This window comes from Quercus lobata, chromosome 5, assembly GCF_001633185.2.
Source record: "Quercus lobata isolate SW786 chromosome 5, ValleyOak3.0 Primary Assembly, whole genome shotgun sequence".
Lineage (NCBI taxonomy): Eukaryota > Viridiplantae > Streptophyta > Magnoliopsida > Fagales > Fagaceae > Quercus > Quercus lobata.
The window spans coordinates 39,261,323-39,289,029 of record NC_044908.1 but is presented as its reverse complement, the minus strand read 5'-3'; the positions used below and the strand labels follow the sequence as shown (position 1 = coordinate 39,289,029).

The window sequence follows — 27,707 nt, the reverse complement described above, 5'->3', positions numbered from 1 at the left end:
TTCCTTCGTCCAGCCATTTTTTCTCTATTTTTTCTTACTACTTCACCTTTCTTCTTCACTGAACCTAGACCTTCTCTTCTCCACCTTCATTTTTTTATTTCTTTCTTCCTTCAACTCCTCACCACTCCTTAGCCACTGCCTGTCAAGCCGTTGCCAACACAAGTCCCAAGCCGCCGGCGATCCAAACCTGGTGGTGGTGGTTTTTTTTTTTTTTTTAATCAGAGTTGTGGGTGGTGGTTGTTGAGGTGGGTTGGTGGTGGTGGTGGGTTGTTGGTTGGGTTGTGTTCATGGGTTGTGTTTGTGGTCTGTGTTCGTGGTGGTGGTGGTGGGTTGTCCCAAGCCATTAGTGTGGGTGGTTGTTGGCTGTGGCGGTGGTGTGGGTTTTTTTTTTTGTTGGTTATCCCTGGGTTTTTTTATTGCTGGATTTGTGGGTTTGTTGAATTTTGGTTGTTTTTATGTGTGATATTGGTTGGTTTTTGAGATGATTTTGCTGCAAATTTGATGGATATAAGTTGTGTTAATGGTGGCCTGTGGATAGTGGAGGTGGTTGTGGGTTGTGGGTGGCAGTGGAGATGGTTGGGGTTTTGGGTTTGTTTACTGTTCTTCAGAATCTTCAGATGGTTGGTGTTTTTTTTTTTTTGCAATGGGGTGTATTATTTTATTGTGATAGATATATTATTTTATTGTGTTGAAAGATAAAATAGATCCACTACTGTATGATATTTTGTAAAATGAGTAAGTAGAATAGATAAAGTGACTTTTTGTGGTGCCAAATAGCTAAAAAAATAGCTCCAGTGCTGTGGATGCTCTTACTAATAGAATTTACAGCAGGCTATCCAAACTAACATTTAACCAAAATTATAGCTATTACCCGTAAAAATGAACTTTGCATTGGGCTCAACAATCTATTACACAATTCTATCAATATATATATATATATATATATATATTTATATATATATATATATATATATCGCCCAATTGCTAATGAATGGACAATACCTTAATTCACTTACTGAGACACTATTCATTGATATTAATACACCAAATTTTTTTAAAAAAATTATTCTGACCCTCTCTCTCTCTCATCAATGATCAACATACATCGGCAGTGGTGCATAAATCTAGTGGTGGTGGTGGTGGTATTATGTCGATCGGTGGTGGTGCATCAAAAGGTGGTAGATAGATCTAGGGGGATGATGACAACGGTGGAAGCCAAATTACATACCAGATTAATCAAAATTCAATTAATGAATAAAAGCCAGATTTTTCTATATATAAAAACTTGCATCATTAATCCAACATAATCTGCAGATCTTTTATACTTGTTTTGTTTGGTCATGGAGAATGTAATCGCATCCTAAACATATACAGAAATTAATGAATTGTCAAACATAATTTATTTTAATGTGAGGGGGAAATTTTTATTTTATTTTATAAGGATACCAAGATTATGCATTCAATTCTATTTTACACTTTCATCTTTACTTTCTCCCTGACCTCTTTGTTCCATTCTTTTTACTAGTTCTCAATTCTCATACATATATTTTTCTCTCCCCTCTTAATGAAGTCACATCTGACACTACATTAGGAGCCCATTGTCTCTTGAAAAACCTAATGCTTGATTAGTAGAGATAGCATGTTAGTTCTAAATCTGACCAGGAATGAAAAATGTTCCAATTCAACTAAAAATAGAAATGTCTCCAGCAATGCCCATGTTGATAATTTAGGGCCAAAGAAATCAAGAAATGAAGATTGTCAATGCCTGCAGAATAAAACTTATATGTTAAGACCAATTCTTAGAATTCTCTCCAACAAGTTTGATACTTAAAGAAGATAGCAAGCTAAAAATCAAGCCCCTATTAGCTATAATGAGTTCACTTTAAAATTTATTTGTACTTCCACACCATTACTATTGAAGTATGGCTCAATGTCCAGCATTATTAATTATGCAGCTCAATAGGCAAGAACAGTTAAAAAAAAATCAAAAAAAAAAAAAAAAAACAGTACGCTAAGATACAGACTTCTTTGTTGAAGAATCAATGCAATCTGAACTTCTCTACAGGACCCAATATGAAAGAATCATACAGGAGCAAATGTACAAATCAAGCTCCTAATAAGTTCAAGCAAGGGCAAAGAACAATTTTGTAACTCTATAAGAAAATTTTTTGACCCTTTCTACTTCTGTTACGGTGCTTGACTCTTATCCACAACATTAAATCGAACCCTCATGATGTGAACTTGCTAATTTCATAGTATTTCTTGAATAATTCCATGCTAGTTGAATGAGTTTTAGAATTACAACCTCTCTTTTTAGTAGTCGGACATGCATGCCACCCCTCATTCTTTTTGTACCAACTGTTGTATATCTCCCATTTCCAGCTCTTGTCTATTCCATTCTCCCTCATTTTGAAAGATCATTTCAATTTGCTCCAAAGTCTTCCCTTTTGTTTCTGGAACACATGTGTGGACAAAAGCAACAGAAAAGGCTGAAAATACAGCGAAAACAAAGAAGGTTCCCCCTACTGTAATTGCACGTGACACTGAGAGGAAGGACATAGCAACTGCACCACTACTGACTCTACTACCAACTGCCCCAAGGGCAGATGCTTGAGCTCTTAGCCTAAGAGGGAAAATTTCAGATGACATAACCCAACAAATTGGGCCAATTCCTACTGAGAAGAAAGCTACATTTCCACAAACTGCTAAAATTGCTAATTCAATCCCAATTTTCCCTTTCCCCATGAAAGTTAGAGTAAGGCTTAGACCAATTAAGCAAGTAGTCATTCCAATTGTGCTCACATAAAGCAGAGGCTTTCTCCCCACTTTGTCAATAAGAAACGTAGCAACCAAGATGAACATAGTTTTGGTAAACCCAACAGCAACAGTTGCTGCAAGAAGCTGAGTATTGCCTTTAATTCCAGCATCTTTGAAGATTGTAGGGCTATAATAAACAGTTGCATCAATACCTGTAAGCTGTTGGAAACATTGGATTCCACAGCCAGTAATTAGCATTCGTCGGACTGGAGGAGAAGGGTATAATATTTCACGCCACACAGCTTTGGCTTCATACTTCTCAGCATTAGCCATCCCAGCAGCTACCTGTATTTCTGCCAATCTTTCTTCCACTTCTCTTTCACTCTCATTGGTTTTTAGCAGCACTTCTCTTGCTTCCTCAATCCTGTTCTGCATAACTAGCCACCTCGGAGATTCAGGAATCACAAACAATGCAAATCCCATAAAAATTGAGGGAAAGATTCCGGCACCAATCATGATCCTCCAGCTTAAATGTGGGGGCAGTCCTGAAAAGGCATAGTTTGATACATATCCAAGAAGGATTCCTAAATTTACAAATATCTCAGGAAAGGAGGTAAGAGATCCTCTGGCAATTGCAGGTGATATCTCAACAATATATACAGGAGCAATCATGACACCAAAGCCAATTCCTATTCCAGCGAAGAGCCTACCTATCATCAATACTCGAAAATCAGGAGCAAAAGTCATTATAGCAGCACCGGTCTGAAAGATTATGGCTGCAAATGCAATTGTCCATTTTCTACCAATGGCATCTGACGTTTTCCCGGCAGCTAAACTACCCAATAAGGAAATTATGCTTAAAATTCCAACAAGAACCTCTTCTTGCACCTCTGATATCTTCAGATCTTCCTGAATGAATAAAATTGCTCCACTCATAACACCCACATCTGCGAAGTAATTAGCACATATTGTAACCACAGATTTGGAGTACACTCAATTAACCAGCCTCAATAACAAAACAATAATGAAGATTGGTGCAAATAAAGGTTTTACATATGACCTTATACATACTAACACAATACAAACAAAGCTGATAAAATGTCAATTTTTGCATATACACATGTAGCCCAAAAACATTATTACATTTTGATTGCTTTAGGTAGAATTTAGGTAGAATTTTGCAACTCACCATGCTAACTCAACAGTCTAGAGTAATTAGGAGAAAATATTTTAGTTTTGATAATGTTTTAAATCGATCAACAAAGTTTGTTACTTGGTAGTTTTGCAGTAACTGCTGATCAAAAAAAAAAAAAAAAAGTTTTGCACTAACTGACATTGGATAAAATATTCTCTTCATTTGGAACATTTTGATAACTGGCATGCCTGGATCTCCATGTGCATTCATTCTTATCTAAATTGGCCACAACAAAGTCCTTTAGTCCAAGAAGGAGATAAGGAAAGCACATTATAGGCACATGAGCCAACTGCCTTCACGGTCTGCAACATCTTAACAGGAAAGTAATTGTCTTTACACATTAAGAGGAAATTTCACCTTGATTTTATTCTACCACTTTTTCCCAATGAGCATTTTCTTCCCTCATGTTCATTTTCAGGTTCTTACCAAACAATTCCCCATTAATTACATAACGCATGCTATGCAAGCTTAAACAAACACGATGCATATCTATATTCAGTCACAGTCATTATTTCAGAGCCCCATAATCCCCAGAGTCTAAATTCCAAAAAGAAAAGAATTTTAACATTACATCACACGGGATTCTACCAAATAATCAGATCAGAGATTTTAAAAAATAATAATAATAATAATAATAAAGAGATATTATCATTGTGGGTTCTAAATTCTAATGATCAACCAGATCAAAGTTAGAACATATTGAAAAGGTGACAAAAAGGAAAGACAAACCATATCCAAGAAGCACGGAATTGAGGGAGGCAAAAATGGCACAGAGAAACACAAATTTCTTGGAATTAGAATTCTTCTTTGTCATCACCATGCCATCACTGTTCAATGCCAAATCCTCCTCTACGAAATCAGAATCCATCCTCTTGTATTTGTTTTTGCTTCCAATATGAACCTCTCCCACCCTTTCTCCATTCCCATTTTCCTCACCACCCACCAAGCCCATCTCGCTCTCTCTCTCTTTCTTTCTCTTCTATAATATATATGTTTGTGTGAGTTTTAGCTTTTATATATGAATATACAAATGTAAAAATAACAATGGTCTTTGGTGGTGGTGTTCTGTAATCTGTACTGACAATATTCAGACAAAGAAAAAAAAATGTTAGATCTGGGATTGGCATAGAAACAAAGTAAAAACGTTGTTAAAAATGGTGGGGCTGTTATTAGTATTAAAGGGAGGTGGGGCCCAAAATTGCTCTTTTGACTTTTTTCACAAGGATGGGTGAGGAGGACATTCTCTCCTTCCTGCCAGCGAGGAATGTGGGGCCCTTTTTTCCTCCATACTATATTTTCGTAGGAAACAACGGATATTTCCAAACAAAGCTTGTAATCCGACACCGTTGATTTAAAACTAACGGTAGTTGTTGCACCGACAACAAGTTCCGCGTCTTTTTCACGTGTTTAGTCAGCTTCTCTTTCTATTGGAAATAACCTTTTTATTTATTTTTTATGGAATTTGGAAAAACATTGTTCCAATATATAAAAGAGAAAAGTCTAAGGATGTTTTTGGGTAAAACTTTTTCATTTTTTCTTTTACAAATTAAAATGGAGTAAAGTTAGGTTTTTTTTTTTTTTTTTATCGAAAGTATTCTTAATAAATAATTTTAAATAATACAGATAAAGTGAAACCCTTTCAAATCAATTTTTTAAAAGTAAAAAATATAACTAGTCAAATAGTTCAAATTAGAAGGAAAATTAGAGATGATGAAGAGATATGCGTGTCTATAATGAAAATTGAATTAACAAGCCATCATTATAACAAAAAAGCAAAATTTATAACTTAAAAAACTAAGCAAATAAACTTTTATTTAAAAAAAATTATGTTTATAATATTTTTATAACAAATTTTAAGTGGTGGATTGATATTGACTATTATTGATAGATAAAAAAGTAATTTAAATTGTAAGTTATTAAAAGAGACAAAAAAAAAAAAAAAAAAAAAACTTATATAAAGAGTTGTCAAATGGTTAGATCTGAAATTTGGGATTGTTGTAGTTTGGAAAGTAAACTATTAATATCTAAACAAAGATATCTTACCTTTTTTTAAGCAATTAATACATTACTTCTTTATTTGTAGTCAAAGTAATAGTTGAATCTAGATAATGTCCATATATAGTTGAATCTAGATAATGTCCATATATATATATATATATATATTTAACTTCTTATTGAGGCTCATTTTTGACAAGCCTAGTAAGAGAAAAGGCCCAGCAACACGGGCAGACCAAAGTTAGCAAGCAAGAAAAAGCCATTGAGCCCAAGTGGCAGGAATGAATGGTTCACAGGCTCATAAAGTGGGTCATGAGGAAGCAAATGGGCTTAAATGGGCCCAAAAAGAAAGAAGAAGCAAACCCATGGGCAATATGTAGAAAAGCAAGAATGGGCCACAGTAGGCCCAAAGTAATACAAGCAAAGAAAGTAAGGGGTTAATGGAAGACCCATCAACCCTAAGGATGAGGTATAAAGTAATTGGGCTAGGGAAAGCAGGATTGGAAAAGGGCCAAGGAAGCTTAAGGAAAGTAAATGGGCCAAGGATGCCCAAGAGGGAAATTGGACATAGGGTCCTGCAAACAATGTAAGAAAAGGCCCAGTGAACACACTGAGTCACTGGGAGGGAAATAAACAGTAGGCCCAAAGAGGTCCAGTAGGATTGAGTCAAACAACATTACAGCAAAAATAGCAAAGTGGTACGGTAGGAAAATGCTAACAAGGCCACGGAGTGAACACAGAATAGGCCGGGGGAAGGAAGACCCATGATCCAATAAGGCCTAACCCCCAAAAGAAGCAAGTCATAAAGAATGGTAGATCGAAAAACAACCCACGCCATAAGAAGCCAAAAGCGCATAGCAAAACGTACAGACCAATCTCCAGATCACAGCACATGCATGAGCAGTAGGCGAAGAAGGTGAAGCACGCGCAAGACCCAGGTACCACTAGCCTATACCTAGCCAATATAGGAAGTGGTGGGTCATGAGTCAAATGGCATGATTTGGCAGTGGGGAGAGGGAAAAAAACCTATTCTAGGGTTCTTGCTCAGGCTTTTTTGGGGGAAATGTCCTATTGGGATGACATGTCACCCAAAAGAAGTAAGGATGAGTTGGAACCACTAGGTGCATGCCATGAGGGATAAAGAGAGAGAGCACACACACTGTAACGAGTAGAAAAGCCACAGCAAGCAAACAAACAAAATAGCCTTCTTTGTCTGGCAGAGAGGAGCGGCACAGCTAGCACAGGTAAGTGGTGGTGGCTGAACAACTGACGACCAGTAAGTGGTCGGCAAGGACACCCACACCAGGCAAAGGCAGTTAAGGGCTAAAATAGTAAATACCAGTCACAGCAGGCTCTATATAAAGGACCCCTCGCTATGCACTGAAAGGGGGGATTGAAAAAATCACAATAATAGGAATTTCTAGGAAAAAAACATAACCCATAAGTAAGCATTGAGAAGGAAAGGAAGTAAAACAAAAGAAAAAGAAAACTAAGAAGTAGTAAGGAGAGGAAAAGAAAAATAGAGAGTTTAGAACGACAGACATGCACCAATAGATTGATTTCCTCTCTCCCTCAATAGCCTTGCTCTCTATAAAAGGCAAAAGATCTGTATTTAGGCATAGACCATTTAGGCCTGTTCTCTTAAAACAATTAATCTCTTCTCTAAGATTACTCGTGTTGAGGGAATGGTCGTCCCTTTCTTGGTTTCAATCCCGTGTATTACTTGGCATGGCAGACTAACACTTTGATTTTGCTAACTCTATTTATCCTTCACTTAGCTTATTTTGTGTACGGAGAGCCTTTTGTTGCTCACTTTTGTTTATTGTAGTTAAAAGTAGTGACTATATTTTCTTGTGTTATCCGTATTATATTTGTCTATCATAACTTCTTTATAGCGGCTCTGCTTGCCATGGGCATATAACCAAAGCCTAGCAAACGTGGTGTCGTTTATGCACAAGCTGGACCAAGGTAGGTTTCAGTTGGACCGGTTCCAACTCCCTTATCCAGAAAACTTAGGCCTAGTGTAGTAGGAAGTAGCCCAACATTACAAACAAGGCACACCACCTTACACTTCTTATTATTGAAAATTTTAGAAATTTTGTTGATGATAAGTTATTTAAAAGATACATTAGCCATTAATAGAGGAAGGTAAATCCTCAAGCCATATAATATATATTATCCCTAGCGTGCAAGGTAATAATGTGTTTTACCATTAAGGCTCTTGATTTTGTGCTCAAGGTTATTGATATGGAGTATGTTGTTTAATCTGTTGTTTTTCTTTATTGTTGTTTTCTTTGTTGTATTTGGATCTTTCTGTTTAATACATTTATTCATTTTAGCAAAAATGTTGTTTCTTTGTTGTATTTGGTTCTTTCCATTTAATACATCTATCCATTTTAGCAAAAAAAAAAAATTGCCTTATTTAGAATCCACCGGGGAACATGTTGCTAGTACTCCTCATGAATTGCAAAGTTTCTTCTACCAATTGTCCATAACTTGCCATTGAAGAATGGTTTTCTCGTAATAACCCATACAAACCTTTATTTGCACATTCAATAATAAAATCATGAATATCAATCTCTTGAGCAAACTTGATGGAATCAATTGCACTTACCAACTTCAAACTTTGATAGGTATCAATCAATGAAAATAGCCAAATATCACGTTTTTTACAAACTTTGTGACAATCTAACATTATTTTGAAAATATTTAGCAATCTACCACTTTTTCAGTACTTGAGCTTCATGAAATCGAGTTTTAAATAGTACTTGAGTTCACTAAACTCGAGTTTCTACTAAGTTTGCCAGCGTGGCGGTCGAGCTAGAATTTTGCACATTAAAGATGCCACTTGGAACTCGATGGTCTTAAACTCGAGTTCTTTGTTGAGTAAACTCGAGTTTCTTGTACTCGAGTACTGCGTTATTTACATACACAGTACACGAGCTCCTTAAACGTGAGTATGGCTCAAGTACTAGTCCACCATACTCGAGTTCATAGATCTTGAGTACAACTCGGTTACTTACTCCATCTTACTTAATTTCATAGAATGCGAGTACGGATCGGGTATCATATTTTTGTGCATAGTACTCAATATCTTGGAACTTGAGTACCTTCTTAATGTTTTCTGCATCTCTTCGTCAATCTCAATCCCTCTCTTTGTGCTACTCCTACTCTTAGGGTGGGAAGAAGATATGAAAATGTAGCCTACTACGAGGATCCTGTATCCAGCAAACCCAACCTAAAAAAAGGGCATAAAAACACCTTGTCTAGGTTGGAGCTATGAACCATTATTTTGAAAACGGAAAGGGGCTTTTTCAGTTGGTGCACAATAGTGCACTTCCATTTTCCCTTTACTAGTAGGGGGTAGCTGATGCCAAAATGTTGATGCAAAAATCAATTTTTTGCGAAACATGTGGGGATCTGTGAAACAATCCATTACTATTTAATAGAAAAAGGTACAATTCTGAAGTGGCCCTCTAGCGAGGTGACCCTCCTCAAGTCCACTATAACCCCCTAGTAATGAGACTATACTCCATGGCCCAGCACTAAAAATATGATGGTGTATAAGATTCAGAAATAGTAGTTTGCAAGATGACACTGTACAAGATTCAGAAATAGCAATTTGCAAGATGATAGTTTACAAGATTTAGAAATGACAGTTTGCAAGATGATAGTTTGCAAGAGGTTATGGTACGGTTTGCAAGATGATAGTTTGCAAGGTTTAGATATGGTATAGTTTACAAGACACATATGGTAGGGTAACAATTTCCAAGATATAGGTATGGATATAGTTAACAAGAATATGGTACATAACCTTAACCTATATGGCATGTGGATATATGACTATAAGAATGCATGCACTTCAAGAGAAAAGAGAGAGAAACTAATCTTAGGATCTTAAGGAGCTTCCAAGGCCCCACTAGCTGACACAGTGTCCCCCAACTGAGAGTGTCCAAAGAGGAGTAGAAATAGGCCAAGCACATTGACCCCCAGTTAGTAGCCCGAGCCCTCTCAAAGTCTTGAAAAAGGGCCAACCACCTCAATGACACCTTCTACCCACCATTTGTGAATAGCTATAGTAGAAAGACCTTAGCCATCTAGAGGCACTCCTTAGTCGTCCCCTATGGACGATGCATGAAGTCCGCCTCAAGATCAATATAGCGGATAGTCTCCGTAGCATACCTCCTCCCCAGCAAGTCTGCACCCAACCAAATGCTTGACTCATCCTTTAGACTAACTAGGACCCCATCAAACCGCAAGCCAGTCATGTAGTGGAAGTCGTGGGGAGTGATGATCATCTCCCGGCCAGCAATGTGGAAGGTGTGGGTAGTGTCCCACCACCTCTCAGCCAAGGTCTACACCAAGATAGCACTGGTAGACCTCTTAGGCATCAGACAGATAATAGGCTCAAAACTCGCAGCACGGACATGGCCCCGAGTCTCCTCAGTAAAGATGTTGTACTACACCAAGACCTAGTTGGTACTCCCCTACCAGAATATGGGGCTGAAACCTGCAAAAAGAGAATGAAATTAAATTCATGATTAGGTGAAGGGAATGGTGAGAAAATGATATTGGATGCACAAAAGGATGAAATGTGACATGGGACATACAATTGAGTGCAAAAATGATGAAGGATGATGTTAAAATTGCAAACAGATGAAAAAAGATGAAAAATGAGCTAAAATGCCTAAACTAGGATTTCTGCCTAGCGCTATGCACGTGCAGGAAGGACTTTGCATACATAGAATTCTGCATGCATACACAGGGAGGAACCTGCAAGCACATAAACTGAAGCAGATACACATGCAAGAACAAGCCTATGCACGCAAGAACAAGTCTACGCACGCAAGAACGAACAAAAGGTTGTTCTTCGATATTTTCCAAGTTTTCTCAACCAAAACGCAACCTAAACATGTTTCTACTCCTCCTAGAGTGTTAGGTTTTCATCTAAACCCATCCCAAAGAAAAACCCAAGCATTTACAGGCCTAAAAAACATATCATAATGGAAGATCAATGGAAAACTTGAAAAATGAGAAAAGTTTGAAAAACTTATTGATTCGGTCCTTGCACCCTTTGTAAGGTGTTGTTGTGATCTATAGGTCAAGGAAGGAGCCGTTGTTAACCTTACCGCTCCATTCTAGCAGGTGAGATGGAAAGCATCAGTGGAGAGGATGTAAGAACTCTTTTTGGACTTCGGTGCCATTAAAGGAGATCAATCCAAGCATGCGAAATATGTTATTCTACTAACCCAAGATCTAAACATGTGAAAACTATACTCAACAAGACCTAAACATGTGATTAAAACTAACCAAAACAAACAAAATAGCAAGAACCCTAAATCTGGGTTTCTAGGCATGAGGATGCATGCGCATACATAAGTATGCTTATGCATGCCTCTAGTATGCATATGCATACATAAGTATTCGCAACACACAACAATCAAAACAAAACGTGATGAGACAAAACAAAATCAAACAAAACCTAGCATGCTTATAATATATAACCAAACAACCTAAACTGACAACAAAGAGATATTAAAGATCAAGAAAAATACGGATAAACAAAACAAAATCTATTCATAAACATGCTTTGGACCTAACAACAAATAGGAGCAACACTTAGCACATCAAAACATGTTCATTAATATATCCAATCATATCAACTTTCCAATCAAAACATGATGAGACACAATAAAATAAAATCAAACAAAACAAAACATATTTCTAAGCATGAATAACATATAAATTAAGTGAGAACAACAAAAATAAAATTATAAAATATCCAAATCAAGGAAAAGCCATGAAGAGAGACTCACTTTGCTATGGAACACAAACTTGATTGATATTTAACTGGCCCCTCAGTGCCTACACAACAAGATCAAATGACAATTAAAGTGCCTACACAACAAGATCAAATGACAATAAAAGGAATCAAATTATTTCAATAGTTCATAGGTAATCACAACTCAAAATAAAAATATGTTCTTGAAAAGATTGTTTTGAAAAAGGTTTTGAAAGGATTTAGAAAGTCATTTTTGCCTTAAGACTACTAGAAAGAGGTTTTGAAGAACCAAAAAATGTTCAGTGGTTGTGTGTACAGAAAATCAGAGTTAGAAAAGTGTTTTGGAGAAGTTTAGGTGAAAAATAAACTCTCTCTTGCTAGGGTTTTAGTTTGGAGGCATAAGGATATATTTATATGTTTAAATTAGGGTTTTCAGGTTCATTTTTAGGGTTTTGGATGTTCCAAAGGGTCTAAGGGTCGGGCCCCATCAAAGAGGGAGGCTTTGGGCCCTAAAACATGAAGTTTTGTGCCTTTAGAAAGCGGCCTACATATGCAAGTTTGAAGCTGCATACACATGCATCCCCGCGCACGCATGCGTTCCCAGAAAAATTAATTTTGACAATTTTGATGGCCCAACTTCAAATGGTCATAACTCACTCAATTTTAGTCTAAATTAGGCAGAATTTGTGTTCAACTTGAAGCCCAGGATGTCTATTTTCCAATGAAATGAACCTCACTCAAATATTCTTTATGGATCAAAATTTATGGTCAAAATTGTGAGCAAAGGTCATTTTTCAGCATCGTTTTCAAAGCAATTTAAGCACTTTTGAGTTGTGATTACTTCCAAACTATCAAAATAACTTCAATTACCTTTGTAGACATGTTAATCTCATCATTAGGACCAGGGACTAAAGTTTATTAATCGGGTCCAAAATGAGGTGTCTACAATACCTGACATAGAAAGATCACAATCTTGTACCTTACTTAGCTATTGTCCCTATGAAGTCCGACCTCCTCAACAAGGATTGCAGGGGATGATTGATCAAAACATACACCATTTGGCCTGGAAGTGGGGTGGCAATTTCCTCATGGCGTGCACCTGGGCCAAAGCTATCTTCTCTAGAGGAAAATACTGGGTTTCTAAGTCTACCAAAGTCTTGCAGACATAGTACACTGGATTTTGTATACTGTTCTGAAATCTTATTAGTACTGCACTCACTACATGCTTAGACATGGCAAAGTACATGTACAGGTCTTTGCTAGGCTCAAAACTGGTTAAAATAGGTTGGCGAGCTAGGTGGAGCTTCAAGCTCTGGAAGGCACTGTCACACTCCTCGTTCCATTGAAATCCCTTCCACTTCCTGAGCAGTTGGAAAAAAGGGTGACATTTGTCAGCTGACATGGACACAAACTAGTTTAGGGTTTCTATCACCCCTATAAGCTTTTGTACTTCCTTTGGGTTTTTTGGCAGATTGAGCTATTGGATTGAGTTGATCTAGTTGGGGTTGACCTTGATTCCTTAGCACATTATCATGTAACCAAGGAACTTCCCAAATCCCACCCTAAACACAGACTTAGCAGCATTGAGGCGTAATCTATCATGCCTTAATATCTCAAATACCTCGGTCAAATCTGGCATGTGCTCCCTTGACTTCTTACTTTTGACTACCATGTCGTCAATATACACTTCCACTGTTTTACCGATCTGCTGCCTAAACATCCATGTAACTATTTGCTAGTAAGTTGCCCCGACGTTTTTTAAACCAAAGGACATGACCTTATAATGGTAATTACCTTTTGGAGAGATGAAGGATGTCTTCTCTTGATCTTTGGGAGCCAGAGCGATTCGGTGATACCCTTGAAAGGTGTTTAGAAAAGTCATCCTCGGATGGCCGTACATGGCGTCCACTAATTGGTCAATCTTCAGGGCGGTAAAGGGATCCTTAGTGCATGCTCTATTTAGATCTGTAAAGTCAATGCAAACCCTCCATTTCCCATTCTTCTTTTTAATCACCACAGTATTGGCCAACATGTCTGGGAAGAATACTTCTTTTATGGCCCCAACTTGCTTCAACTTCTCCATTTCCTCCTTCACAGCTTCCATGTGAGGTTTAGCTGATCGCCTCGACTTTTGCTTCTTGGGGGATACAAGAGGTCCACGTTTAGCGTATGCATTATAAACTCCAAGTCTACCTTGGGGCACCTTATATGGGCTCAATGCAAAGACATCAAAGTTTTGGACTAGTGACAATAATACTTTCACACGATCCTTAATTGGAAGGCTTTTACCCACCCAAAAGTACCTGTCTTCATAGGGTAAAATATGGACTTCATCTAACTCCTTTGCACTGTCAACCCCATTGGGATGCTCGGGGCTCTGTGATTGCTATAAAGGATTTGATTCCACATGTTTCTTCTACTTGATTTCATGATTGATTGCAGCCACAAAGCATAGCTGAGTTACATTTTGATCTCCCTTCACCACTACTATTCCTTGCTCGGTAGGGAACTTCATCTTTTGGTGCAGCGTAGATAGCACAACCCTCATGGAATGGATCCACGGTTGTGCTAGGATCACCGTGTACGACGAGAGTACGTGAACCACTATAAAATTCACCATCACCTCCTTCCATTCTGTCACTACAGGGAGCTTAATCTGTCCTGCAGATATCACCATCTTCCTGTCAAATTCCACTAAGGGGGTATTATACTTGGTGTGGTTTTCATCTCTCAAACCTAACCCTTTATACAGATTGGGGTACATACTCTTTGCGCCCACTTCCCTTGTCGATCATAACTCTCTTTACAAGGAACCTTTCAAGGTCATTGTCATTAAAAGCTATCTTTTCCCTACTCGACTTGAGCTTTTTCCTGGGACGATTAACTGCCTTCGGTTCCTGCTGAGGAGTTATGCTAAGTATCCCCATTTGGCAGCTAGTGCTAACCCTAATTAATGTGGCGTGTATGACTTCGATGATGCCGAGAGGAGGTGGCATTGTCCCTCCTCGGCTTCCTGACACTTGCCCTATAGTACTCCCCCTTGACTGACCACATATTCTCTTAGATGCCTCACTTTCACCAACTACTCCAAGTAATCCTTGAACGTCTTACACTGCTCAGTGGTATGCCTCTTATCCCGATGATAGGTGTAATAAAGATTCTGGTTCCTCTTGGTTGGGTCTCCGCTCATCTTATTAGGCCAGCAGAAATAAGGCACATGCTTGATCTTTTCCAAGATTTTATTTACAGGCTCCTTAAAAGTGATGTTTACACCTTCTGCTCGGCTAATGGGGTTTTGCCCCGCAACTTCTCTTTCAGTCCTTTATTGAAAGCCCCCAATTCGAGATTCCTTCCGGTATTGAAATGCTGTAGGGGCCTTCCATTTATTCAGTTTCCTATCATCCTCTAGTCTCTTATGTTCTTTTATCTGCTTCATCAGCTGATGCATGTTCTAGGGAGGCTATATGGTTAAGGAATCCCTCAGTTTGAAATTAAGGGGCAGCCCCAGTTTGAAAGTACTTGTGGCCATATGTTCATTGTCTCCTCCGATCTTGCGATACGGCTCCCAATACCTATTCGAGTATGACCAGGGTGTCTCCCTACTCCCCATGGCCATCGATAAAAGCGCGTCGATAGGTTGTGGTTCTTGGCTACAAGTTACAAACCTGGCTCCAAAGGCTTCGATGAGCTTGAGAAAGCTGTGAATGGATCTCTTCTTTAGAGTATTGGACCATCTTATCATTATGGGGTAGAGACTGGAAAGGAACACTTTGCATAGAAGCCCATCATTCTAGGAATAAAGTGCCATAAGTTGGGTGAAATGACTTACATGTTCCATCGGGTCCGTCTTGCCGTTATAATAGGTGAATGGAGGGCGAGTGAAGTGCCTTGGCATCTTGATGCGTTCTATTTCCTCAGAAAAATGTGACTGGGCTATCTTTCGTTGTGCTTGGCTCACGGCGTTCATGGCGGCGATTGGGTGCCCATCCCTTTCTCTCATCGGTGATACCGAACTTCTATCCCTAGACTCATTCAACTTGTCCTTTGGCAACCAAGAGTGACTTTGGTGAGATGATCTCCCAATATGACTGCTTATCGAATCATGGTCATGGGACAACCCCTCAGGAGCCCTCCTTTGGCGCCTACTCCTTGCCTCTAGCTCCAACTCTCTAACCTGCCTTCATAGATTTTCTAGCTTACAGTCTTGGTCATTATGGTTCGAACCCTTTAGCACGTATTAGAGTATCCTTTCTCTTCGGGACGATGCTGCATGTGAGTCATCTTGAGTCCCTTGTCCCTCGTAGCCGCGGCGTTCCCTCATATGCTCTTGCTCCACCAACCTAAGGGCCTGAGATAAGCCCTTAGATTGGTTTCCACTGGAGCCCACGAAAACTTCACTTGCATGTTAGCCCTCTATCAGGTTGTTGCCTCCACCACCTCTAAACCTTCAGCATGGTAGGATTTTCCCACAGATAGTGTCAATTGTGGTGGTCCTTTCCCAACAACCTTAGGCTTTTAGGCTTGGCTCCAAATTTACTTGTACTCTAGGTTGGGCATATCCCACAGTGAAAGTTCCAAGAAGTGTTTACTCAGGTCACTAATGAAGTTCTAATGTTACTTTGGCACCTAAATCTTTGGTTTTTGGCTCGGCCGAGATGGCTACTAGGCAGTTGAGCCCCTTCCTTGAAATCCGAATGGGATTCCCTTCTCCCCAGGATGTGCTTTTCCTTACTACTTTCATGTCTCTCTCTTCCCCTAATTCTCCCCTCCCCTCACTCCTGCCTCTCGTCCCCTATTGATATCTCTCTATTAGTGGGATCGTCATAATGAAAGGATATTTCATATATTAGTGGGTCCCTTCATGTCATGTCACTAGTTAGTGGGGACCCATTTCCTATAGTTAACATGAACTCTTACTAACTCGTGCTTGATGCCGTTTATTGCTTGGTAGATAGATTCTCCCAAAGCATTATCTCTTACTCATGGCATATCTTGGGGTACTTAATTCGTATGTTCGGCCCGACCCATCTCAGCTCGGCCAAGTGGGCTAAGATGGGTAGAGACTATTCAATGAGTGGGTCTGTAGTTCAGGGCCGGTCTACTATTTTCAGTTCGTACATCTTCGCATATAAAATATCTGAATAGAAACAGTATAAAAAATATGCTCATTAGTTTAGAGAAAAAATAATAGTAAAAATCTAAACAATTTAATTTATATGGAAAGCTAACAAAAGTAAAATCCAATTTTGATTCTAATTGAATTTTCTCTAAACTTTGGTTTAAAAAAGCAAATATATAAATATATATATATATATATATATATATATATATAATCTAGTTAATAATGGATTGTACATAGTCATGGTATATTACATAAATGACTTATAAATTTGAATTGTTTTTAGTTATACAAAAGAGACTCATAAATATAAAATCATTCAAATTCTCGCTTCCTCTAATTTTATATATAGAGTTAGATATATGGTTATGTTTTTTATGATTTATTTATATTAGACTTCTCGTTTTCTACACTAAATTAACTTATTTGGCACAAAAATTAAAAAAAAAAAAACTTTGATTAGATGGGACACATGGCGCAAAATTAAATTTTAATTGAATTTCATTTTTTACACTGAATTAACTCACTTGGCACAAAATTATATTCTAATTGAACCCCAATTTGAAATCTAATTGGATTTTCTCTTAGTTTTACCTACTAATATAGATGTATAGATGTATAGATGTGAAAGTAAAAGCATGTGTATCTCTTCTCTATATATTAAGAAGATTTAGGAAGTTAATTATACTTTCAGAAAATGTCAAAAATACCCCTAAGTTAATTAGATAATCCTTATTCTTAAAAAATAAAAAAGGGTTAAAATTGTAATTCAACAAAATTAAAAAAAAAAACTATAGGAGAAATTTTTTTCCTAAAAATTAAAATTAGCACACTCTCTATTTAAATATATCTCACATTAAATTTTAGTTTTTTAAAAATCCCTTCCTGTGTAACCTCACTAATACAATAATAGATAAATTTAAATTAAAAAATTACATTAAACTTTTTTTTTAAAAACTCTCATTGCATGTGCAAAACAACTATGCTTTAAGTATGCGTTTGGATTGACGTTTCACTAGCTACATTTGTGTTTTCCTCTTTTTTTTTTTTTTTTTTTTTTTTTTTTTTTTTTTTTTTTATGCACGCGTTTCAGCTTTTAGGAGACAATATGCATTGTTTAGTGAGTCCCATGCACTGTTCACGAGACCCACAAGTACTTTATTTAGGAAAAAAATTAAAAATGGGTCTCACGGCACTATTCATATATTTAAAAATTATTTTGCTACAGTATTTTCAGTTTTTAGCAAAATAAGCGGTATCCAAACGGACTTTAGTATGCGTTTGGATTGACATTTCACTAGCTGCATTTGTATTTGCGTTTTTTTTTTTTTTTTTTTTAAATTTTTTTTATGCACACATTTCAGCTTTTAGGAGACAATATGTTCTGTTTAGTGGGTTCCATGCACTGTTCACGATTCTCACAAGTACTTTATTAAGGAAAAAAACATTAAAAATGGGTCTCACGGCATTATTCACACATTTAAAAATTATTTTACCATAGTGTTTTTAGTTTTCAGTTTTCAATTTTTAACAAAATAAGCGATATCCAAATACAACCTAACTCGTTTGCGCTATTATGTTCTTTGGAGTAACGCTGAGATTTGTTGAATTGATGATCAGTACATGGGCGTTCAAAATCTGACTTTACTAGTCGCTAACTCATGTAATGCACATGATAGTTTTTCAAAAATTATATATATTTACTTTAAGCATGCTACAAAAGTATAATTGCATTTGAAATATAATCAAACATTAAAGGAAAATTAAACAATTGTATACAATTGCTGCAAAATATGTAGATGAAAAAAAATGTAATAAATGAATGTTAACTCTATACAAATCTTGATAGGCAAATATATCATTTTTTATTTAATAAATATATTTCTTATACTCTATAATCTAGAATATTAGATGATACTCATATTCTACATGAACACAGAGAAGTTAAAATATAAGAGATGTGTGGATGAACATTATGATTGTTTGTATTGGGTTCATACTATAAGAGGTTAATCATAAAAGTTTTAAATATACAATGACAGTTACTATATTTAAACTTTGCACATATGCAAATAATAAACTATAACAGGCCAACATTACTGGTTAGCAAATAATTTTAGATCTAAAAATGTTTATTTTGTATATGTTTGTACTTTGTAGCAATGGTCAATGACGTATTAGATCAATTAAACCATTTTAAGTAGCCATTAAAACAAAAGAATTTATTAGACTTCTATATACAAAGATTCATTTTAACCACAGAAAATTAATCATCATTCTAAAAATGTTTCTATGTAAAATTTTCTCACTTTAAATATAGATTTGCAACACATGCAATAATTCTAAAATTGAAAATTCAATTTAAATTGCCCATGAATCATATAATTCCTATCTTGAATGTTTAATCATGAACATAACTTTCCACCCTCCTTGTATTTTGTCTTACAAATGAAGATGATTCACTCCTCCAAGTCTTGCTTATCAACCGGCCTAAAAAGAAATAAAATAAAAATTCATATATATATATATATATATATATAAGACCATCAAAAAATAAAAATTACATACTTATAGTTTTACACATAGCCACCTTGAAGATTCAAGACAAAGTGACATTACCAAAGCCTTACTAATTGGAGCGAATGCTTCAAATAATAAAAAAGAATATTACTCTTGATTCCTGAAATATATATGTATTAACCATCAACATCTCATTATATTTTCAATAATATATATATATATATATACACACACACATGCATGTTAAGTTGTTAACCATAAAAATAACCAAAAATTGTTTACCGAAAATCGGAGAAGCCATAATCTTGGTATATGAAAAAGATAGGGAAACAAAAAGAACAGAAACCCCAAACACAGTGTAAACACAATTGCAATAAAACAAATTGCAAATTTAATACTTATTGCACATCATCTCACTTAATTGTGACTACAAAGCATGTTTAAATATTACATAGCTATATAGTTTTGAAAGAGTGTAAACTCTAAACCCAAATTCGATTGACTATTTTGATAGAATCATAAAATACACTAATCAATTTATACTAACTTAGATTAAAAGAGTCCTATCATACTACTACTACTATTACTAATTTTTTTTTTTTTTTAATTCGAGTTTATCAAGATTTAGTGTATGCGTATATGTGCAAGTATTTGGTCAATAATTGAAGAGAGTTATATATATATATATATATATATATATAGATGATTTTGGATTAAACAACCGTGAAGATATATATCATGGCTAGCTATAGTCCAGATACGCAAGTCCAAAGCTAGTAAATAACTTGTTTATTCAAATTTGACTCTATATGCAATAGTATAGTATAAGTGTATAATCATAATTTTATTTATAGTAAAATCCGGTTTTATAGTAAAATCATAATTTTTGTTTTATTTATTTAAGTAAAAGTAATGCTGATGTGGAAAATTGTGGAGAGGTCAAAGGTTTCGGTTTTATATATATATATATATATATACTAGTATTATACCCATGCGATGCACGGCTTAATAAAAAAATATTTTGATAATATAATTAAATTTAATAACAAATAAAATGAAAAAAGAATTAATTCAAAATTTAATATTAAAAAATAAATTGTACTTGTACACTTAAAAGAAATTTAATTTTTATTTCTTATTTTGATATTTAAATCATTTGTTTTAGTGGTGATTTCATTCAAATGGTTATAAGTTATGTGGGGCCCGAAATCTGAGGTCCCAGCCCACTTTGTATTAAAAGCTCAAAGCCCAGGCCGAGGAGCCCTACTGCTAAGAACGCACAATGAAAGCTCCTTGAAGGTCCAAGGATGTGGCCGAGGACGACTTTACGCCCAACATCTCACAAAAAAGTCTGAAGAAAAGGACAAATTCAATACGAGAGCAACACAAGGGAAAAGGCTGCCAACGCCTTAATGTGAAGCCCATCGCCTGACAAACCCATACTCATAGCATGCTGTCCAGCTTTTCCCAGCCACTCTGATGTGAGGATTGATAAGACGAGTAACCACCCCAAACAAGGAGAAACGGACACGTAGGTGAAGAATGGGAAGGAAATATTAGTATAAAAGGGAAGCTTATGGCATTGAGAGAAGGGGTCTGCCCGGGAACCAGAGAAAAGGGGGAGGATGAACTCATAAAAAAGGACGACGGCGAGGACGAGACGCTCCTCGGACTAATTCCGAGGAGATAGATCTTCACACTACGTCTGTGTAAGGCTTAGACATACAGGCCAAATCCACCTTCGAATGGGCTTCCATGAAAATCCTGACTAAACCGTTACCCCACGACCAAGGTCTAGCCTTTCCAAACCCACTCTCTACAAATCATATTGTTCGGGCCCTTTACACATGAGCCTAACATCATCCTTGGGTTGTAAAAATCGTGTCCCTACAATTGGCGCCGTCTGTGGGAAGGCTTGCGCGTTGGCGCGGGTGGCGGTGGAGTTAACTCTCTAGCAAGTAGAGGTTCGTGAGGTTTCCTACGTCTTTGGCAACACACAGCTGTTGCTCCGACATAAACTTCTGCTAGGGGCTACGCCTTGCAGTGCCAAGGGCGCGAGCATCTCTAGGGGCTTCCGGCCTCAAACCAACTCTCCCCGCCTTGGTATAGGGGCTTATGATCGAAAAATAAACCAAGTTTTGGACAGAACCAAGGCCTTGTATGGTCCTCGAACTCAAGTCTATGGGGAAACCAAGTACAAAAAAGAAATCTCACAAGTTTTGGACAGAACCAAGGCCTTGTATGGTCCTCGGACTCAAGCCTATGGGGAAACCAAGTACAAAAAAGAAATCTCACAAGTTTTGGACAGAACCAAGGCCTTGTATGGTCCTCGGACTCAAGCCTATGGGGAAACCAAGTACAAAAAAGAAATCTTACAAGTTTTGGGACAGAACCAAGGCCTTGTATGGTCCTCGGACTCAAGCTTATGGGGAAACCAAGTACAAAAAAGAAATCTCACAAGTTTTGGACAGAACCAAGGCCTTGTATGGTCCTCGGACTCAAGCCTATGGGGAAACCAAGTACAAAAAAGAAATCTCACAAGTTTTGGACAGAACCAAGGCCTTGTATGGTCCTCGGACTCAAGCCTATGGGGAAACCAAGTAAAAAAAGAAATCTCACAAGTTTTGGACAGAACCAAGGCCTTGTATGGTCCTCGGACTCAAGCCTATGGGGAAACCAAGTACAAAAAAGAAATCTTACAAGTTTTGGGACAGAACCAAGGCCTTGTATGGTCCTCGGACTCAAGCTTATGGGGAAACCAAGTACAAAAAAGAAATCTCACAAACCAAGTACAAAAAAGAAATCTCACAAGTTTTGGACAGAACCAAGGCCTTGTATGGTCCTCGGACTCAAGCCTATGGGGAAACCAAGTACAAAAAAGAAATCGCACAAGTTTTGGACAGAACCAAGGCCTTGTATGGTCCTCGGACTCAAGCCTATGGGGAAACCAAGTACAAAAAAGAAATCTCACAAGTTTTGGACAGAACCAAATGGTCCTCGGACTCAAGCCTATGGGGAAACCAAGTACAAAAAAGAAATCTCACAAGTTTTGGACAGAAAGGCCTTGCATGGTCCTCGGACTCAAGCCTATGGGGAAATCCAAGTACAAAAAAGACTCAAGCCTATCAAGGAAGTTTTGGACAGAACCAAGGCCTTGTATGGTCCTCGGACTCAAGCCTATGGGGAAACCAAGTACAAAAAAGAAATCTTATAAGTTTTGGGACAGAACCAAGGCCTTGTATGGTCCTCGGACTCAAGCCTATGGGGAAACCAATTACAAAAAAGAAATCTCACAAGTTTTGGACAGAACCAAGGCCTTGTATGGTCCTCGGACTCAAGCCTATGGGGAAACCAAGTACAAAAAAGAAATCTCACAAGTTTTGGACAGAACCAAGGCCTTGTATGGTCCTCGGACTCAAGCCTATGGGGAAACCAAGTACAAAAAAGAAATCTCACAAGTTTTGGACAGAACCAAGGCCTTATATGGTCCTCGGACTCAAGCCTATGGGGAAACCAAGTACAAAAAAGAAATCTTACAAGTTTTGGGACAGAACCAAGGCTTTGTATGGTCCTCGGACTCAAGCTTATGGGGAAACCAAGTACAAAAAAGAAATCTCACAAACCAAGTATAAAAAAGAAATCTCACAAGTTTTGGACAGAACCAAGGCCTTGTATGGTCCTCGGACTCAAGCCTATGGGGAAACTAAGTACAAAAAAGAAATCGCACAAGTTTTGGACAGAACCAAGGCCTTGTATGGTCCTCGGACTCAAGCCTATGGGGAAACCAAGTACAAAAAAGAAATCTCACAAGTTTTGGACAGAACCAGGGTCTTGTATGGTCCTTGGACTCAAGCCTATGGGGAAACCAAGTACTTGAAAGAAAAACTATGTTACATGAGTCTTAAAATCTACCCGAGAAGAACTCCCCGTTAACAGTTGGGTTAATCCCTATGCTAAACGGATTCCCCAGTCTACCCTTGGATCCTCGGTACCAAAGGGATTAATGCAACATAGAGCAATATGTTACCAAAAACACGATTGAAGTCCTTCACTGTTCGGCTACCCTCTCGGATGAATTATTCAGAAGTTTATCGTTCTCGGACATTTGTCCAGCATGCATCGCACAGCGCTCGGCCATTATCCCGGTTAGTTCCAAGAGTTTAATTTATTGAGGATTGCCATCGTTATACTTAATAGTGTTCGTAGGTTTAAACTAGTATGAATCTGTGTTAAGGCATTTGTCTACTCCGAGTATCATCAAAGGCAAGCTTATATCTAACATTCATGCACAAAGTAGATGTTGCAGGAAAGAAAAATATTTAGAAAGAAATAAACTCATTTTTTATTAAGACAAAGGAATAGTACAGTATACAATGAAAAGCTGAAACAAGCTTACATTACAACTAACTACGTAAGTAAAAAGAAAAAATACAAGAGGGTAAAGACAGAGCCGAAGGAGAAGCACAGAGGAGAGGTTGGCTGCAGTGCCAAGATGTTGAGTAAGGGTACCATTCCTCAATACTTTTACATGCCCATAGCCCAGGCAGCAAAAGAACCCGACGAGGGGCCTGCAGTGTTGAAGAAAAGGTGCAGACAGCACCTGGTTTCGGGCTGGCGCCGCTGAAGAAAAGGTGCAGGGAACCCAACTTGAGGCCTATACCATTGAAGAAAAGGTGTAGGGAGCTAGAAGTTGAGGAGCCCCCGCAAAAATTTGCCTGCTACAAGGCAGACGGCGCTGATGGCGGAAATTCCTTCTTCTGACATACCAAAAATCTGGCATGACCAGAACCTGCTTCGGATTTTGACTAAAAGAGGGAGGAATACCATTTTCCTCCTGTCAAAACGGGGGACTGGCTTGAATCTGTGCCATCCTTACCCGTACCATATCACCTTGAGAATTCGGTGCCTCTGAAGCGCGCGAAGACCTTTCATCCCCATCCACACTTCGAACACCTTATTTTAAGGCAAAAAGAGGCACCAGAAAGGGAGATCGCGGATATGGAAGAAGTATGATTCTAAAGGGAATAGGAGAGTTCATGTGTAAGGGGAGTGACCCCTACCCTATTTATACACAGAAGCGAACTGGTGGCATTTAATTCATGCAAGTTTCCAAGGAGTGCTACGGACAAAGCCAACTCGGCTCAATTTCCAACCTCATCCTCAGCCGTAGGATCTGAAGATCCTCGTGAAGGTGCGCCTCGAGTACCAAAATATAATATGACTCCGCGCGAATGAAAAATAAAGGAATGACCCTTATCTTGACACGCCTCCCATGTAAATGAAAAAATACAAATAAAAATGGAGTATTAGATTTGAGCGAGCCATAACGTGGGCCTAATGTCACCAAAACCCTCCTCTCCAACTAAAAAGTCGGGCAGCAGGATTTTGAGGGGCTATTGTGGGGCCCGAAATCTGAGCTCCCAGCCCACTTTGTATTAAAAGCCCAAAACCCAGGCCGAGGAACCCTACTGCTAAGAACGCACAATCAAAGCTCCTTGAAGGTCCAAGGATGTGGCCGAGGACGACTTTACACCCAACATCTCACAAAAAAGTTTGAAGAAAAGGACAAATTCAGTACGAGAGCAACACAAGGGAAAAGGCTGCCAACGCCTTAATATGGAGCCCATCGCCTGACAAACCCATACTCATACCATGCTGTCCAGCTTTTCCCAGCCACTCTGATGTGAGGATTGACAAGACGAGTAACCACTCCAAACAAGGAGAAACGGACACGTAGGTGAAGAATGGGAATGAAATATTAGTATAAAAGGGAAACTTATGGCATTGAGAGAAGGGGTCTGCCCGGGAACCAGAGAAAAGGGGGAGGATGAACTCATAAAAAAGGACGACGGCGAGGACGAGATGCTCCTCGGACTAATTCTGAGGAGATAGATCTTCACACTACGTCCGTGTAAGGCTTAGACATACAGGCCAAATCCACCTTCGAATGGGCTTCCATGAAAATCCTGACTAAACCGTTACCCCACGACCAAGGTCTAGCCTTTCCAAACCCACTCTCTACAAATCATATTGTTCGGGCCCTTTACACACGAGCCTAACATCATCCTTGGGTCGTAAAAATCGTGTCCCTACAAGTTATATCAACTCTAAACCAACATATGTATCCATATGTAACATTCTGAATTAATAATAAATAAAAATATAATACTCTAACTTAATGTAACATTCTAACTTACTAATAAATAAATATAATATCTTAATTTAAAGTAATGTTTGTAATTGTATTGTGTTTTAGCCTTTAAGAACACATATATTATTATTTTTTATCATAAAAAAACACAAATATTAATATTACACATGAAAAAATAATGAATTCAATAATTGAAACGGTTGAAAGCAAAATTAAGCAAAAACCTCAATTCATTAATGAAAAAATATCCAAATTTTTGAGCTTAAAAAAAAAAGGGAGTTAAGTAAAGATAAACTTACATAGAATTTTGGACGGATGGATTCTCTCGTATCCAATTTCATGTTTGTCAGCAAATTTTGCTTTTAATTAAAGAATATAGATTACATGGAACAAAGCACCAAACAAAAGCTATAACAAATTAAATCCACTATAAAATAATGATGTCAACAAAAAATAATCATGTAATAAGAAATTAAAAAATACAAATATATTGCTTGCTATATTGACTTTTAAAAAAAACACTAAAAAGTGTGATCAAACATAGAATTTCAGCCTATCTATAAAACTTGTTGATAAAAATCATATTATATATAATAAAAAGGCAACAAATACACAAAATCTATTCAATTTGATGAAAGAAAAAAAAAATTACTTGCAAGGTTGTAGGTAGGGCAAAGGGGAGAAAGGAAGAATATAGCAAATAATTGTAAAGTACGTAGTAGAAATAATGAAACATAAAAAAACTCTATGTATATATAGTGAGAATTTAAGGTTGCGAAGAAGATGATATGAATAAAAAGAAGTAGTTTAAGTGAAAGTCAAATATATATATATATATATATATATATATTTTTTTTTTTACTTTATTATTAGAAAAAAGATGACATAAGAAGCAAATTTATCACCAAAAAAAAGAAAAAAAAAAGATGTCGTGTTCCCTCCTTAGTGAGATCACAGGGCTACATTACGTGTTGGGGCCTATGATTTTAGGCTTGGCTGTACCAGATGGTTAGCCCGTAGGATCAGCAATAATTGATAAGCTTGAATCCTTCGTTTCATTAATTCTCTTGCCAACTTATTATGTGCTCAACTACGGGAGCTTGGCATACAAGTTTATCTTTTTTTTCCTTTTACGTTTTTTAAAGATACGTATGAAAAAAAAAAATGCAAAATTGATTTTTTTTCTTTTACATTTTTTTATCTCTCTTTTTTTATTTAAATTCTATCCTTAGGTAATTTTATTTTATTGATTTTAGACTTTGTTGATAACATTTTAGATAGACACAACTACTATAGTTGTAAATGAAATACTACTTTCTTTTATTACTTGATTTTTCATATTTATCCAAAAAATATGTATATATCTATTTTTAAAATCTAAAATTTTATTAAATTTTTTGCAATTTAGTGAAACCACTTGGTGTAATCACGGCGTCTAAACCTAACTTTTATTTATCTCTTTTTTTTTATTTAAATTCTATCCTTAGGTAATTTTATTTTATTGATTTTAGACTTTGTTGATAACATTTTAGATGAACACAATTATTATAGTTGTAAATGAAATACTACTTTCTTTCATTACTTAATTTGTCATATTTATCCAAAAAATATGTATATATCTATTTTTAAAATCTAAAATTTTATTAAAATTTCTGCAAATATATCTATTCTTAAAATCTAAAATTTTATTAAAATTTCTGCAATTTGGTGAACTCACTTGGCGTAACTTTTGGTGAAGCCACTTGGGGCAACTATGGCATCTAAGCCTAACTTTTATTATATATAATAAGATATAATATGATATGATATGATTTGTCATATTTATCAAAAAATATGTATATATCTATTTTTAAAATCTTAAATTTTATTAAAATTTCTACAATTTGGTAAAGCCACTTGGCGCAACTATGGCGTCTAAGCCTAACTTTTATTATATATATATATATATATATATTTTTTTTTTAATAAACAACTTTTATTATATATATAATATATAATATAATATGATATGATATGATTTATCATATTTATCTAAAAAATATGTATATATCTATTTTTAAAATCTAAAATTTTATTAAAATTTTTGTAATTTGGTGAAGTCACTTGACCAACATCTAAGCCCAACTTTTATTATATATAATATAATATGATATAATATGATACGTACATATATAGATTAAAAAAACAG

The 27,707-nt window shown here is 36.7% G+C and overlaps 1 protein-coding gene across 1 annotated transcript; it reads right to left on the bottom strand.

Annotated features, from left to right (window-relative positions):
- Positions 1-1,862: 1,862 nt before the first annotated feature.
- Positions 1,863-5,071, bottom strand: LOC115992178 (probable polyol transporter 4). The gene is made up of 2 exons (XM_031116264.1): positions 4,682-5,071; positions 1,863-3,704 (listed from the first exon to the last, which is right to left on the bottom strand). Exons 1-2 carry the CDS (start codon positions 4,902-4,904, stop codon positions 2,341-2,343), a joined length of 1,587 nt encoding a protein of 528 aa, XP_030972124.1. The 5' UTR covers positions 4,905-5,071; the 3' UTR covers positions 1,863-2,340.
- Between the last annotated feature and the right edge of the window lie 22,636 nt (positions 5,072-27,707).

Coding starts and splice junctions, on each gene's coding strand:
- LOC115992178 (XM_031116264.1), bottom strand. CDS start 4,904: ATGGGCTTGGTGGGTGGTGAGGAAAATGGGAATGGAGAAAGGGTGGGA. Junction 3,705..4,681: donor TTCCGTGCTTCTTGGATATG/GTTTGTCTTTCC, acceptor ATTACTTCGCAG/ATGTGGGTGTTATGAGTGGA.